The 17,383-nt window shown below is 36.3% G+C and overlaps 1 protein-coding gene across 8 annotated transcripts in view; it reads right to left on the bottom strand.

The window, feature by feature from the left end:
- Positions 1-1,029: 1,029 nt before the first annotated feature.
- GJC1 (gap junction protein gamma 1) overlaps positions 1,030-17,383 on the bottom strand; it is a 31,250-nt gene continuing 14,896 nt past the window's right edge. For 6 of the 8 annotated variants that reach the window (XM_074343292.1, XM_074343291.1, XM_010959513.3 and 3 more), the window contains 2 exons: positions 7,859-7,934; positions 1,030-6,799 (listed from right to left, as the gene is read on the bottom strand). In XM_074343292.1, coding sequence (XP_074199393.1) covers positions 5,589-6,779 — 1,191 coding nt within the window. In that variant the 5' untranslated portion in view covers positions 6,780-6,799; positions 7,859-7,934 and the 3' untranslated portion in view covers positions 1,030-5,588. Of the gene's footprint in view, positions 6,800-7,858; positions 7,935-8,128; positions 8,223-17,383 lie in introns of all 8 variants that reach the window. The other 2 variants (XM_074343295.1, XM_074343294.1) reach the window with 2 other exon arrangements.

Here is a 17,383-nt window from a genome sequence, read left to right as displayed (position 1 = left end):
CGGCATTTCTCCAGGAAAAGAGCAAAAGATGCTGGGTTGAGCCACCATGCAATCAATGCGCAGACCTGACCTGGATTCTGTTCTCAGCTCTGCCTCAACCTCCAAATTCTTTATGCCCCTGTGTAACATGCTTCCAATCTGAGATAACTAAAGAGGCAAACCCTAAAAGTATTAAGATTGATACAAGCCCTTAAAACCTTAGAAACACTATTGTAAACTTTATGTAGCAAAGAAAATATTTTAACTTTGATGCAACACCTTTTCCAGGTACTACTAATCTCCGTTCTCATGGCAAATTTGCCGAAGAATCCACTTTTCAAGCTAACAATGTGACTTAATGGCTCCAACATCTTTCAAACAGCTTACAAGTTTATTACCAAATATGGTTGGCTGACCAGTTTACAATCTGCGCTGCTAAGGTTGGGCTCGTTGCATGACCCATTCTGTCAGTCAGCTATTCTGAGTCTGGGGGAACAGAAGGCACTGTCTCAGTAAATGCTCCCCTCTCCCCAGCCCGCTCCCACACCATTCTCTTCTCAGACAGTGGCTTAGTCATACCAAGACAGGTCTACATCTGTGAGAAGCATCCCTCTCAGAAGGCACTCCTCTTGGAGAAAAGGCCTTAAGAAACAAAGGGAGACTGAGATGGAGTGTGTTCCCAGTTTCTATACTCAGACCACAGCCTCCCCCTTCCTCCCACACAAGGCCACCTACTCTTCCCAGGTTGTGATGCCACAAACACAACAATCCATTTAGCCACAGCAATCCCAGAGGAGTTCTAAACCAGCAATGAAAAAGGGCATCTTTTGAGTCCAAACTTTCACTTGGAAAATTTCCTGCTCATGTATTCCCACTGAGATCAACTTACAGGTGAAGGTAAGGGAAGAGATTTTTATATCAAGTTTTCTGGGTAAACCATTAAGCTCTTTCTTGGGCACTATTTTATACAAAGAATGGGGTAAATTTCTCAATATGATATTTCCTGGCAGCTGAGTTTTCAAGCTTAGAAAAAGATGCACAGACCACAAATGAATCTTCTAAACTGTATTTAGAACTGACACAAACATTTGGAACTGACAAAATCTTCCTAGAGACAAGGCCCTGAGCAGAGTTTGTCCCCACCATGAAGTTTTACATCAACTGTACAGAACAAAATTAGCAACCAGTGATCTTTGGCACTAGAATGGGTAATTCCTTAGCTGTTCATACAATATCCAAACTGCACATCACATGACATTAAATTGCTGGTTAACAGTTGAACTTTACATTTAAAATATCTTAAAAAGTTGGAAGTCCTAGTAAGTTTTTCAGTATCAAGATGCTAACCATATGTAACACTGAGTGCCTGAGGTAGAGACTTCTGTAAAAGATTTGTTAAAGAAAACACAATTGTGAGTACAATAAAGAATAACATTTCCAATCTTGGAAGCATAGAGCCAAATATCTTTGCTGGTCAATAAGCCAACCCTGAAATGCAGAACTCTTCTTTGATTTTTTGTAGAGATTTTGCACAGGAGTAAGACTTTCTTTTGTTTGGACTCCTGTATTTTGGAACACATGGATTGTGTCTCAAAAAAGAATGATTATTTTTTTGAAAAAGTATGATTATTAATATGGAATGTGCATGAACCAAACTCACTTAACATCATTATTAAAAGCAACAAAACATCATAACTGTTTTAGAGACAACAACAAATAAAATCTTTTAAACTCTCCATGATACTGGTGGCCAGAATTAGTGACAAGTATGCAATTCAACCTAATGATTCTAATATTTAATGGTGACTGTGAATTATTACATATTTATGATATATAGGTGAGTTGAAATTTTATTCCAAACTCTGCCCTGTATAGGTGCGGGGGCTTTATTTTCAAGTGGTAAGGTGTAAAATTACATGATTTTATAAAGATAAAATTAATCTAATATCTGAAACCTTCCAATCAAACTGACCAGCACTGTGTTATCTCTGACTTCAGGTACTTTTCTTCACAGTCGGGAAAGACCTTTCCTTTATAAAAAGGCATTTCTTTAAGTAGGTTCAAGTATAACATACTTGCCTTTTACCAAAAACTGGCTGGCCAAAAACTGATCATAAACTATAGGTGTTATTTTTAGAAGTGTACTGTCTCTTAAATGAGACAGAAAGCATAAAGCATGGACATTTATAAGCTTAATGGGTAAAGCATAGGTATGACTAATAGGAATAACATTTAAGTCCATTCTTGGTATAAACTGCTTAGAATAAGTTCAGTGTTTTAAACAATCACTGATTCCTGTGCACCGAAGGACATCTCACTATATAATCACATAGTTCTTGCAACTTTTTTTTTTTTTTTGAAGTTCCAAGCTAAGAAAAATGACCAATAACAACAGTTGGTCTTTTAATACCTTTTACCAGAGGCTTTCCCCAACTACTTCATAACACTTCTGAAAGACCACTGGCTCCTGAAACTTGGAAAAGTAAAGTGAACTGCTTAATTTCATACCATGAAGAAATGACAGTTAATGATGACTTTTTTCTCTTTAAAGACATAGGTATCCTTCTAAAAGACAGATATGTGGGAGTCATAACCTTAAGAGAACCATTTCAGATGTCAAAGTTCATTTTTATCAAAAGTAATTCTATAGACATCAGTCAAGGAAAATCCCCAGGAAACTGACTTCTAATGAAATAATACACTTGTGGTTTTAAATGAACAAATATAGAAACAGACAAAACTAAGCCATAAAGCAAAGAGGAAGCCACAAAATGAACATTAAAATTTCTTTAGGAGAAAATGCTATAGAATTTTTCCATCAAATTTGAACTAAGAAAAAAAGCCTGTCTGTTTTACAAACCTCTTCTAAATAACAGACTGTAACAAAGATGATCAAAGGACATACCACATCTGAATAAATCGAGTAGTATGTTAAGGAATATAAACATGTTGTTGATTATATCCTGATTGGAGTATGTGAAGGACTAAGCACGCAACTTCTATTTAGAGAAGCAAATGTCATGATAGAGCATGTCTTACACAGCAATTCAAAGGAATATGATTTTGAGAGGAAAAAGACATGCTGACAGGTGTTCTATACAAATACCCACAAGTTCCAGAACAGTAACTCAAACAGTATTTTTATCGATTCAGTGTAGACTCAATCGATGGGTTAAGCTAGACACTGATAGGGCCATTTTCTCAATGTAGGTCCATAACATGTCATTAGGGAGAATGGCTTTGGCAAACTCGTATGTTCAAAGGCTGAAAGAAATGTATTAAGAAAACAGCGAGAGTTGGGAAACCTATGTCACAATTAAAACTTTAGTGAGAGAGTAAAAATAGATTTTAACCCATGTAAAGTGACTTAGAATATCTTTCTGTACTTTAGGAAGCTAAAGAATTATCCAGACACAGAAGATAACACTCTCATCAGAACAAGCCAAGATGAAACATCAGGGGCACTGTTTGTAGAAGCTAAGTGGATGCTTCTGGCGCAGGAGATCTGCCTGGTATTTCTGCTTGACTCCCTCCCTCTCCATCAGTCTCAAACCCCCAACCTTTCCCCTGGCAAAGCCACTCTGGTCTCCTTTAGGCTCTGAATAGATGGACATGAACGTGTATTCTTTTCTGTCCTCAATTAAGAAATATGCGTGAAGTTCTGCTGACACAAGAAGTAATTGGTAGTTCTTTATCTTAGCTAGGCTTAAGTATAAAATCTTGCCTGTTTTAGAATAATTATTTCAATTTTCTTATTAAACATTTGGCTTGAAAGAAACTGCATATCTATCAGTTAGCCAGGATACATACAAGTATATATCATTTTCTGAAATTTCCCTACAGTCTCACCCAAGTTTACCTTTTGCTTAAGATGTTTAGAGATCCTAAGGAGCTTCTCTAAGGCTAAAATTTACAGATTCAAAAAAGCAAAATACAGTAAATGCATAGCCAGAAGATAAGCTTAAATTGTCAACTGAATTTCTTTTTTTGAGGGAGAGGGGAAGAAATGCAATTGAGAACAAAGGAAAAAAAAGAACTGCACAAAAGATGTAGTTCTAGGATCCTCCTAAATAATGAAGAATTGACATTTAAAAATTAAGACAAAGAAATAATACTCTTGGAATTTCGAAGTTGGAGGTGGCTTGCAATAATAACTTTCTGTTAGAAAAGTGTGAGATACTCAAAATGAAATGCTCTCTGGTGAAGCAAACGCCCCTTCCTTTAAATCTTTACCAAGCTCTTACTCAGAAGCTCATAATCTATAAGACAAATGATTTGAATATGATGGAAGGAGCAAAACTCTCCAACATAAAATAAGGTTGAAAATAAAATACTACTGAAAATTACGAGTGTTCCATGAACACCCATGCCTGTCACTGACAGATACGTCTATGGGGAATAAATACTGAAATTCTCTATAGGTCTATTTATAGATAGAATCCCAGGTCTGACTGGTCTTCCAGGCAGAAACCTACATTAGCAGAAGTATGTAAATTATAAAAGTTCCACCATAAATTATAAAAAATAGGGAATTTGGATTTAGGCCTTCTTCCAAATGCAATATAAGTATCTCTGATTAATCTTTGCCTGGAAGGAATTTCTGCATTTCTACTATTAACATATAAAGAAAATATCCATCACTGGTTTCTTAAAAAGCCAGAAAGAGGCAGGGTTTTGGCAAGAGATTTAAGGCAAATCAAATGGGTTCACAACTGAACATTTTATCAGGACTTATTTTCCAGGTGTGGCTTTGCTTTGTGATATAGGAATCTTAGTAACAGTTCTAGCCAGGGTCTCCACACTGCTACTGGATGGGGACACCTGTGTGCATCAGCCTTTTGTAACAACTGACATTATAAACACACCATCAATGCATATACTGGCAAGGCTTGATATATAAAGGAATCCTGCAGTGAGTCATTTATCTCCTTTGAAAATACAAATAGGTTTCCAAAGACTAAATACAATTCTGGGCACATGAATGAGATTCAACGATTTCTCAAGTCAAAGAGAGAACTCAACTTCCTTCTACTGTGGAATTCCTTTCCAAGACAAAACTGATTCCTTCTCCAGCTCCTCACATTATCTGAAAGCTTCCCTGTAACACAAGAGGCACTTTTATCAGGTGTGTAGCATCTATCAAAACTTTAAACCCAGGGTAGAATTTGCTGAACAAAGTAATAACACTAGCCTAATAAGCATTACCATAAGGATTTTTTTCCCTTTAATATAAAAGTATAACTACGTTGTCCAATGTACAAATACAAAAAAAGTTTTCATTCTAAAAAAAATGTACCATAATACTGTACATACAAAAAACTGTTCAACAAGAATGATTTAAATATATCTGTTCTTTTCCAGATCTGGAAGACACAAATGTAAAGTTCTGCAACTGTATTATTGCTGGAACATGTGTCTAGGAACACTGTGTTTCCCCTTCTCTCCCCCTTGTCCCAGCCCCACCTTCAGAGTCCCCTGAGCTTGGATCATGAGCCAACAGCATCCCTGAAGATAACCAGAGCCAAATGTTTACTCAATGGAAGTCATTATTCAGAGAGCCGTTGCTTACCATAAACTATGAAAAGCGCAAGTTTTAAGCCCAGCCAAGATTAAATCCAGACGGAGGTCTTCCCATCCCCTGATTTGCTACTAGCACTGCTTTTGTTGGACCCAGCTTTGGACCCCACTTTGGCTTTTTTTTCCCGGGGACCATGGGGGTTGTTTTGGTGATTGTAGGCCTGGATCGCCAGATCCAGGCGTTCCTGAGCCATTCTGATCTCCCTCTGCAGAGTCTCCAGGTCAGCTGGGAGGTTCTCCTCGTGGCTGCCATATTGTTGTTCTTGGGCGATGTTGGCCTTGTTTTGCTTGTAGGCGATCTTAGCATTGGACAGTTCAGTGTACTGGATTTGATCTGGTTTGACGGCAACGTTATAGCCAGGGGGAGCAGATGGTGTATTCCAAGTGAAAGGATAATTATAAGCACCCGGATCTTCCAGATCCCTCCTTTTATTGTTTAGTGAGTCTCGAATTGTCCCAAATCCTAAATGAAGCATCTCCCAAATGTTAAGCAATAGACAAAGGCCTGTAACACCATACATTATCAGAAGAAAGATGGTCTTTTCAGTGGGTCTAGAAATAAAGCAGTCTATCTTATGAGGGCAAGGAAGTCTGCTGCACACATAAAATGGATGGACTTGGAAGCCATACAGAAAATACTGCCCTATCAGAAAACCCACCTCAAACACGGTCCTCGCCAGCAACTGCAGCACATAGATTTTCATGAGCCCGTCCTCCCGAATCCGCCGTCGGCCATCATGCTTAGGTTTAGATTGGTTCTGCTCTTTATTTTCTTTTTCACTTTCTAATTCCATTTCTGGATACATCATGGGATCCTCTTCATGGTCCTCTTCTGTTTCTTCCAGAGCCCGGTGCTGTTTCCAACGCATTGCATAGGGTTTGCTCCGAGCCGCCTTCTTGTCTGCTTCGCCATGCTCCATTTTGGCAATCTTATGAATGGCATAGCCCAGGTACATCACTGAGGGGGTTGCCACCAGGATGATCTGGAACACCCAGAAGCGCACATGGGAGAGAGGTGCAAAGGCATCATAGCAGACGTTCTCGCAGCCTGGCTGCTCTGTGTTGCACACAAATTTGCTTTGTTCGTCGTAGTAGATAGACTCTCCTCCTACCGCCGTAAGAACAATCCGGAAGACGATCAAGACAGTGAGCCAGATCTTCCCCACAAATGTGGAATGGTTGTGGATCTCCTCTAGCAAGCGAGTGAGGAAGCTCCAACTCATGGTGACTAAATTGGTTTGCCCTGATAATAATGAAAAATACCAAAGCAAAATCAGCAAATATTAAAATCTTAACAACATTAATTTTTATTGCTATCTCCAGGAACTACTTCTTGAGATACTAGAAACCTAACTTCAAGGATCATACTAGAATGATTGTTAGGGGGGAGGATATAGCTCAAGTGGTAGAGCATGTGCTTAGCATGCACAAGGTCCTGGGTTCAATCCCCAGTACCTCCTCTAAATAAATAGAATGATTGTTAGAATTAACAGCACCTCACTCTCTACACTACCCTCAGGTAGGACAATTCACCTCGGTCTATGAGCACTTGTTTAGACCTACAAGGTTCTAGGAAGTCTGGTTTGTTTTCATGTCTTCCCTAGTTTAAAAGGTAAAATTGTAACTATCATTTGAGATGTATTTCTCAGGCAAAGTATATTAGATTCTTTATATATAGTATTATTTCATATGACCTTCATAATTTTGTGAGATAAATATAGCACAGAGGCATAGCTATCGGTACAGTCACAATAAGACTACCACACTGAGAATATAATGGGGACACTTGTGCTGGACTCCATTGTGAAGAGGTACCTTATAAGGAAACATAAAATTTTGGGCCTCGTGACAAAGTATTAAAAAAGAATTAAGGAGATGGTACAGCTGCAAATAACTGGCAATGATCAAGAACTAAAACAAAAGACAGAAAGAAACTAGGAAAGACATTCCTTAGCTAGGCTGCATAGCATAGCAGATTCTAGCATTCTGTATTTATATTATTTTGTTTATGGTAGATGTTAAAAAAAATGTTTGCAGAATGAATTGTGAGAATATTAAAAATCCAATCAACAGACAAATCCACTTAAAACAGTATTCTGAAGGATAGTTTTATTCTGAGATTCTTAGCTCTATGTCTAGAATCCCGGTAAAAACTAAATGAGATAATGCATGTAAAATCCCTAATGCAACTCCTGACACAAAGCACACCTAGCTTTTCTACTTCTGTCTTCCCTCTCCTGGTTTACTTCTGCAGATTACAGGTGATTATCAGCATCACCAAAGAAGTTTAAATAAATTTTACCTGTTATCCAGAATTTCTGTTATCCAAAACTTTCTTAGAGAAATGATGTTTTGCTTACGACTTTTCCAGATTCCCTCTGGAAGGGAAAAAGAAAAGAGAGTGTCATAAGTTTCCTCCCACAGAAAACAACCAATCACTAGAATGCCATTTCCGGGGAGAATCGGTTTTCTACGTGCCATGGGAATCAAGCAGTATGAGATGGAAACAGGCTTGAGTTTGACTACCACTGTTCTCTCCTCCCAACATACGTGGTAGGAGAAACTACCTAACTGTGACTCGAAGATTCTGAAGTCATTGTAGTCTAAGAAAACATGACAGGAAGATGAGTCATTCATGAAAATCTGAAGCAGATGAACTCTGGCACCTATAGGAAAAAGCCAAAGCAGAAAATCTCAACAAATTTAAACCGGATTACAAAAAGCCTTGCAAAAATCCTCACCCTGTATGTTCTATTCCTGTTCTATTCCCTGGAGCAGCCAATACCTCTCATTGGGATTTGAGCAGCCAACTAAGAGCAAGCTGTTTCATTAAAACACCCAACAGCTGGCTCCCAGTCACTGGGACACCCATAACCACAGGAGGTGATTTGCAGACTCAGCTGCTCACAGAAAGAAAACACCTGCATCTGTATTGTGATTTTAAAAAAATATATAGGACAAATTATTGCTCATTATCAAGTCCTGCCAACTCTGGAATAGCTATGGCCAAGAATTATCTTCATTTACTATCATTTAATGTAATAAATAAGTTTAAAACAATCCCTGAGTGTTATGTATCCAGAGGAGCTTAAAAGAAAAATCTGGGGGATTAAGATGCATGAAAATAACCCAGAACAACTTCCAAAAGGTCAATGAAGAAGAAAAAAAAGTGGAGGCATCTACATAACATGCAAATTTCAAGATTTGCATACAGAATCCAACCACACAAAGATCTCTCCATAGGACTTCAACTCCCATTTCCAGCCCTGATGTCCAACTGGGAGCTCACCACTTCTCTCACTGAACACATAAGGTATAAAATCACAGCACAAGAAGTTAGTAACAACAACAACAACAAAAAAGTTAATAACATGCAATCTTTAAATGGTTACGTAAGCCAGGCTTCCAACACAGAACTCCATGATTCACATGCATAAGTCCAGACTCAGATTTTCCCCAAACGCCACATCTAAAGCATTTCTCCTGAAGCCTGAAGTTCTATACGTTCCAATAAGCCAAAATCATGAAACTGCAATTGTTAGTTAGAAAATTCATCCTCTCTACCTCCAACCACACCAAAGACAAATGGATATCTCAATTATTACTATGAAAGAATTTCTCAACAGTTCAGCATCTTATACAATAATCTAACTTTCTGAGAGGGGAGGAAGAATTGGTGATAAGCCCTTTAAAGCTTATGTTCAATTATAAAGCAGCCATTTAAACCCATCCAGAAGTACACACTGCATAATAGTTAAGCTGTAGGCCTAGACAATGCTGAACACTTAGAGCCTTGGTTTTCCATGGGCATTCAAAAATGCCACAGCACCCTATACCCACACTTTGAGTATATAAATGACGTGTATAGTAATGTAACTTTATCATCTCATAAAATGGGTGATGGGCAATTTTCTTTCTAAAATAACCATGGGCTTCCTAAACCGAATGGCAGCCTCACCACTGTTTTGATCTACTGAGCTGTCAGTAGGTTTTTCTTTGATACTCTTCTCTTTCCAAATCCCCCTCCTCTCCTTGTAAGCATTAAGAGAACGGCTTAAATAATCAGAGTACACTACTCCAACAGGGGAAGGGTATGTGAAGAAGGGAAGAGGGAGGGTGACAGAGGGGAAAAAAAAAAACTGAATGAGTAGAATGGTGGGTTCTGGAATTGACATTTCTAAGCAGAAATGTGTCACTGCCAAGTGTAGTCTCACTGTGTTCTTGCTCCACTAAAATTCCCTTTGTCTGGAACCATTTTTTTGCTCTGCTACCAGGAGCCTAAGACGCAGGACATATTCTTCTCAGACTTCCCTGTTTCAGCAAACAGACTTGGTTATAAAGTTGGGAGTGAGAGCTTGTGATTAACCTGTGAATGGCTCTCATGAAAGAAAAAAAATTTCCATATTCCACCTACGAATGGAAAATGGACATAGGAGTATGTGATGAGTGGTGGTTAAGAGGTGGGATGCCAAACACCTAAATGTTTTTTGCTAACTAGGAAAGCCCCAACTGGTTTATAGGTATTTTGACACTTAATACCTATAGAACAGTTCTAGGAAGTAGACACAAGAAATGTGAATCTGATGATTCTTGCTGTGTATTGTCATCTGATTTTCTTTAAAAAGTCCTAGAATTTACAATGCCTGGCAATGAATGAGTACAATTTTATCTCAACCTCATCAGCGCTGTCTGTTATGCTACTTTACTAGATGCAAAATGGTATTTCAAAATTATGTTAATTAGCATGTTTTTAATACAGCAGGATTATTCCCCTATGCTCCTCCCCTTTGTGGATCATTTCTATCCCTTTTGCCCATTTATCTGCAGAATGTATTCTTAATACAGTACAGACATTAACCATTTGACATTTAATATAAACACCTCACTTTGTTTTCCTTCAAATTTTATATAGTCATATCAGTCAATTTCTTGAATAAATTAAAAGGTGGAAAAGTTATTCTTTCTAGGATGGCTTTTTAAATTAAAAATACTACAAAATTCATGGTAGCCCATAATTCAAAAAGATTCCCTCTCAAACCACGCATCCCCCTAACACATACTGAAGAAAATCATGTTTGCTTATATAACATTTACTGGACAGAAAATCAAATGTGCTATTTTTAGTCTAGTTTCCAAATAATTAAACTTACAAATCTACCTTGCCTTATACTAGAAAATAGAATTTTTTAAATTACTTGGTATCAACATGGTAATAAATTATGTAATTCCCTCCCAAATTCTTTTATATTTGAAGAATTTTCTATCAGCTATATCCTAAAAGGATCAAGGCAAAGTTTACTACATTTTTCTATAAAATAAAACTCACAGGATCTTTGAAGATTAAATTTAAAGTTATTATTTGGATCATCTCTGGAGGTAGATTTTATCACTAGGTTCATTTTAAAGATGAAGAAATGAGGTCCAGGAAGTTTATAAAATCTGACTAAGATCAACCAGTTATTAAGAGGTGAAGCTACAATCTGAAGTCAGCTAGTCTTGCTCCAGTGTCTGGGCTTTTAACCACTAGTATGTAAAGAATTACATTACAGATGGAGCTATGTTCAGGTCCCATGTGAACACAGAAGAGGGCACCTTATCCCAATCTGTGGGATCAGAATTAAACTAAATAATAAAATAAACTCACAAAGATCAAAGGAAGAAATTTCAGAGTTTAAGATCTTATACGTAGAATGAATTGAAAGTTAAACCCCCCCCAAACAAGAAATCCCCAAAAGAACTCCAAGGTTTCTTGGCAGTTAGAAGGGAAGAATAAAACTAGAAAAACGTATCTTCAACGAAAATTATTTCATTAAGAAGGATTACTTCTTTGGGCATTGAGAATAGAGATTAGAGAAGTTGGTAAATTCAGTCCAGGGGATAACAAGTCGAGATGATAATACTTGTTAAAGGGCAGACACACAGATAGTATACATAGAAGTGCTCAGAGCTGTGCCTGCCTTCAAGGCAAGCACCATTATTACCATCACTAACTAGTGTTGCTGCAACCTTTTGTCTTGTCACCTAACTGTACTGAGAGCCCCTAGACGTTAGATACATCTTTCATCTGTCTCCCTAGCATTTAGCCCAATGACTGGTCATTTTACGTGCTAAATAAACGTTTGACAAACAAATGAATAAACGCATTCCTATGGGACCTGCTTCATATTTGTTATTATTGAGAGAGAGAGAGAGATGATTATATATATATAGTCCTAGATTCCCATCACATCAGGCTGTCCAAAAAAGGAATAAGCAGCCTCACGAGACAGTGAACCCTGGTATAAATGGGGGAGGGAGGGTAAAGGGACATAAAGGGAGGTAAGGTGTCTGTACTTCACTGGAATCCATAAAACGTGACACCAGTGATGGAAATATGTTATGTACATAGAACGTAATACCTAAAACAACCACTAAAAAAGCTATACAAAGAGATATGCTCAAAAACACTGCAGGCAAATCAAAATGGAATTCTAAAAAATGTTCAAGGAAACCTACACGGAAACAGAAAAAAAGAAAACAAACAAGCAGAGAGAACAAACAGAAAGCAAACAAACAAAAATACCATAAGCACCCTATTTATCATGGCTAAAATTAACAAGAATGACCAAACCTAGAGTTGGTGAGGATGTGGAGAAACTGGTACTCTCATACAATACTAGTAAGAATGTAAAATAGTATAATCACTTTGGAAAATAGTTTGGCAGTTTCTTAGAAGTTAAATATATACCAATTATATGATCCAACTATATGATCCAGCCATGCTTCTCCTAGGCATTTACTCAAGAAGTAAAAGCCAGACGTCTAATAAAATGACTTGCACATAAATGGTCATAACAATGTTATTTGTAATTTATTTATTTGTTTATTTTTCTTCTGGTTTTGAAACTTCATAGAGAAGAAAGTACTTCTGTATCTAATTTTCAAAAGTCATTTGATTTGTACATGTTTCATGCCCTGGTAATGTTGTGACAGGGTCTCACATAGCCAAAACCTGTAAAGAACACAAATATCCACCATCAGGTTGATGAATAAATAAACTGTGTTATACTCATACAATCGAATAATACTATGCAATAAACTATTGATATGTTATAACATGATCTCAATTAGGCCAAATGAAAGAAGTCAGGAAAAAAAAAGAGTACACACTGTATGATTCCATTTTTACTAAATTCTAGAACATGCTAACTAATCTATAATGACAGAAAGCAGATCAGTGGTTGCCTATGGATGAGTTGGGGGTGAGGTACAGGAAAGGATGAAAAGGAACTACAAAAAGGATATGAAGAAAGTTTTGGATAAGATAGATATGTTCATTTTCTTGACTGCAATGATGGTTGTACAGATGAAAACATGTCAAAACTCACCAAACTGTATACTTTAAAAATGTATAATTTATTGTTATGTCAATTATAGCTCAATAAAGTTGTTTAATAAATAAGATGAAAAAGACTTTTTCAGAAGTCCTTCAGACAAAAGGAAAATGACATCAAGTGAAAATTTTAATCTACACAAAGGAATGAAGAATACATAAACATAAAAGACATCTGATATCTTAATTTTTTAAAAGAGAGTTGGCTGTTTAAAGCAAATTCAGCAACAATTTATTATGAGATTTACAGCATGTTTTTTATACATACTTCTTTTACAGAAAAAACAGTAAGGCTGAGGGAGAGGAAATGGAAATATACTGTTATAAGGTTATATTTATTATACAAGAAAAAGTGGCTTAATGTTACTCAAACACAGACTGCTTAAAGTCTTTTATACTCTCTTAACTCTAATAACCAATAAGTCATGAATTATTACTTCATAATACTCAAATACAACATGTGCATCTGAATCTGGGTATCTGAATTTAAAGAATTGAAAACTACCTAAATGACTAATAATTGATGAGTGGTTAACAAACTATGGTAACATCCACACAGTGGAAACATACACATACTAAGAAGTCTTTACCACTAATCCACCAAAACTACCTTTGCCACTGATAACTTCAACACTGCCAAAATCAATGGTCAATTCTCATTTATTTATTTATTTATTTGGGGAGTTAGGTTTCTTTGTTTGTTTATTTAATGGAAGTACTGGGGATTGAACCCAGGATCTAATGAGTGCTAGGCATGCACTCGACCACTGAACTATACACACCCTCCACCTCAATTCTCTTATTCAACCTTTTAGGCCATGTTTGATACAACCAATCACCTCTTCCCTCCTTGAAATACTTCTTTTTTTTACTTGGCCTCCTTGATACCATACTCTCCTGGTTTCATTTTTCAATTTCTGTCTCACTTCCCTTTTCCCAAATTTCTAAACACATATTCTTATTTTAATCCTATCTTATTATTATTATAATAAGTCTATCCTTTTCAGTGCTCTTTACTGGTTCCTCCACCCGAATTCAAGCTGTAAATGATGTCCCATTTACTCCATCTCCCTTGAACTTCAGACTTGAAATTCTACTGCTACTCTGTATCTTCTCTTGGGTATCTTAATAGTCACCTGAAATTTAACATACTCTAAACTAATCCTCCCATCCTCCAAAGAGCTATTCTTACTCTATTTTCAGTTTTCCCAAACTCAGTAAATGGCTTCACCATTCATGCAGTTTTTTAGGCCAAAACCTTCGAGGCAACCTCACTCCTTCTTCTTATTCCATAGCCGAAATATCAACAAATCCCGTCAGTTCTATTTTTAAAATATATCCACAGTCCAACCACTTCTTCCCACCTCCACTGCTATCGCTCTGATCCAAGCCACCTTCATCTCTAGCCAAGGTCACTGTAAAAGCAAACATTCTCACTGGTCCCCTAGCTTATGCTCTTACCCCTCTCAAACCTCTTTCCCAAAAGTAACCAGGATAAAGCTTTCGGAAATTAAGATAGCTAATGCCCCTCTTCTGTTCAAAACTGTCTCAGGATCAAACCCAAAATCTTTACCTCAGTCTATAGCACCTCTTATCGTATCTCATCTCCCACTCTCTTGCTCATTGTGATTTAGGAATTACTACATTCTCACTGTTCCTCTGATCATACCAATTATATCATACTTTTACCTCAAAATTTCTGCACTTGCTATTTTCACTGCTTTGAACATTTTTCTCCATTGATATTGGCTGGACACTGTTACTTCATTCAAGTCTTTGCTCAAAAGTCAACTCCTTAGTGACTTTCCTTAGACCACTTTTCTCTAAAATAACATCTGTCATTCTCTAGCCCCTTTAATTTAATTTTCTTTATAGCACTTAACCCTCACATAACATATATAATTATTCTACAATTTTAATATTTATAGAATATAAGCTCCCTAAGGGCAGAATTTTGTTCTTTAATCCCTAGCATCTAAAACCCCATGGCCTGGCAAATGGTGGTAGGTTATCAATAAATATCTGCTCAAAAATAAATTTAAACAGAAGGTGGGGTGGGAAGGGATAGACTGGGACTTCAAAATTTGTAGATACTGACAGGTATATGTAGAACAGATAAACAAGATTATACTGTATAGCATAAGGAAATATATACAAGATCTTATGGTAGCTCACAGCGAAAAAAAATGTGACGAATATATGTATGTTCATGTATAACTGAAAAATTGTGCTCTACACTGGAATTTGACACATTGTAAAATGACTACAACTCAATTTTAAAAATGTTAAAAATAAATAAATAAAAATACATTTAAACATTTAGGAAAATGTTCCTGATGTATTAACTGAAAAACGTAGGATACAAAACAGAATTATCCTAATTTTGTGAAAATAAAATTTATTCATTAAAAAACCCTAGAAGAAAAACAAAAACTTAAAAAAAAAAGACCATGAAAGAGTTTACACCAGTATCACTCTACTTTCTCTCTTCTTCAGTCTGCTTCCTACATCTTCACTAGAATTCTCTCTCTAAAATGATCTGTGTTACTCCTTTGCTGAAAAGCCACAATGGAGGTGGCTCCTCAAACCAGCGGCGCAAAGATGTCTAAAAGTATCAAGATAAAATACAGTTGATACGCATTATAACACTAGATATGGGAAGGGAAAAAAACAGATGAATTTGAGTACAAAAAATAAAATGTCTCCATGGTTTTATAAAAAGGAATCACCTAAGCAATAGTGAGAAACAATGAACTGGGGGAAAAGGTAACTATTTTATGAGCAAAGAACTAATCTTTCTAATAGAAAGAGTTTTTTAAAAATCTATTGAAAAAACACAACCTACAATCCAATAGAAAATAGACAAGGAACACAAACAGACATTCCACAGAGAGATAAACACAAATTTCCCTAAAAAAAAAAAAAAAGCACAACATGGATGAACCTTGTAAACATAATGCTAAGTGAAAGAAGTCAGACACACAAAAGCTACCCATTGTATGATTCCATGTGTATGAAATGTCCAGAATAGGCAATCAACAGACAGATTAGTGGTTTTCTGGGGTTATGGGAATAGGATGTGACTATTATGGGTATAGGGTATCTTCTGGGGATAATGGAAATGTTTGGAATTAGCAGTGGAAGTTACAGAACCTTGTGAATATACTAAAACCACTGAATCATACAGTTTAAAAGGATGAATTGTAAGGTCTGTAAATGATATCTCAATAAAAAACTACTCTGAGATAGAATTCTCCTATCACATGGGAAAAATCCAAAAGTTGAGAGGCTATGGAAAAACAGACAATCCCATATATTTCTAATGGGAGTGGTACAACTTCTGATGGCAATTTGGCAATATCTAACAAAATTACAAATGCATCTATCCTTTGACCCAGTAATCTCACTTTAGGGAATGATCAAACTATAAAGCTGTTTCTATATAACTCTAACCATTCAAGGGAATGGCTAAATGTCCTATGGTCTATCTGCACAACAGAGTAACCATGAGGTTATAAAAAATAATGAGGAATGCTCTCCTTGTATAGAAAGATATTCAAGACATTTAATTAGTGAAAATAGCAAGGTACGCAAGTGTAGTATATGCCTTTTATATAAGGAGGAAAAATAACAGTCTGTTTTTGCTTATATTTCTATAACGAAATGCAAAGATATGTTTAAAAAAACTAATAAAAGTGGGGGAGGACACTAAGGAGGATGGGACAGGATCAAGATTTTGATTATACACCTTTTTATATTGTCTTATTTTTTGAACCATATGAATATATTCCAAAGAAAACACCTCTATAAGCATTCCATACCCTACAGAATAAAGTCTAAGATTCAAACAAAATCCTTTTGCAAACCGTTTAAAAGTTAAAAAAAACTTAAATACTTATTTTTCAGAAATTAAATGCTTTATATAAAAAGTGTTCATCTTAATTTGTTTTACTTTAAATTTCAAAATATCATCTTTTACATTTTACATCAATTTACCCTATCCATTTTCCCATATGCATTTGTTGTTGCCCTCCATTAAACCCACTTCCCATGGATAACCTCATGATTTTACACCTTCACTTCATTTTATGCTTCTCTTCAGATGTCACCTGCTGCGGTGGACTTCCCTGACCATTTACCTACAATATCCTCTATCACCCTCTGCAGCCTTACCTAGCCTTTTTCCTTCAGAGCACTCAACACCACCTAAAACACTTTACATTTATTAATTTGTTCATTATCTGTCATCCCAATAAAATGGACTTTGTTCTTGTATCCTTGGCATTTAGATTACCTGAGTGGTTTAATAAATTTAAATCTCTGCTCATTGATCTTCCTCTACTTTAAATGGTCTTTCTACAGTTCCCTACTTGGAAAATTTTTTATCCTTTAGGATCTAGCTCAAAAGTCACTCCAAGTTTTCTCGACCTCCTCACTTAATCTCCTCTTCAGAAA

Source organism: Camelus bactrianus, chromosome 16 (assembly GCF_048773025.1).
Source record: "Camelus bactrianus isolate YW-2024 breed Bactrian camel chromosome 16, ASM4877302v1, whole genome shotgun sequence".
NCBI classification, from domain to species: Eukaryota; Metazoa; Chordata; class Mammalia; order Artiodactyla; family Camelidae; genus Camelus; species Camelus bactrianus.
The sequence above is the reverse complement of the archived record's forward strand: the minus strand, read 5'-3'. Positions and strand labels throughout refer to the sequence as shown.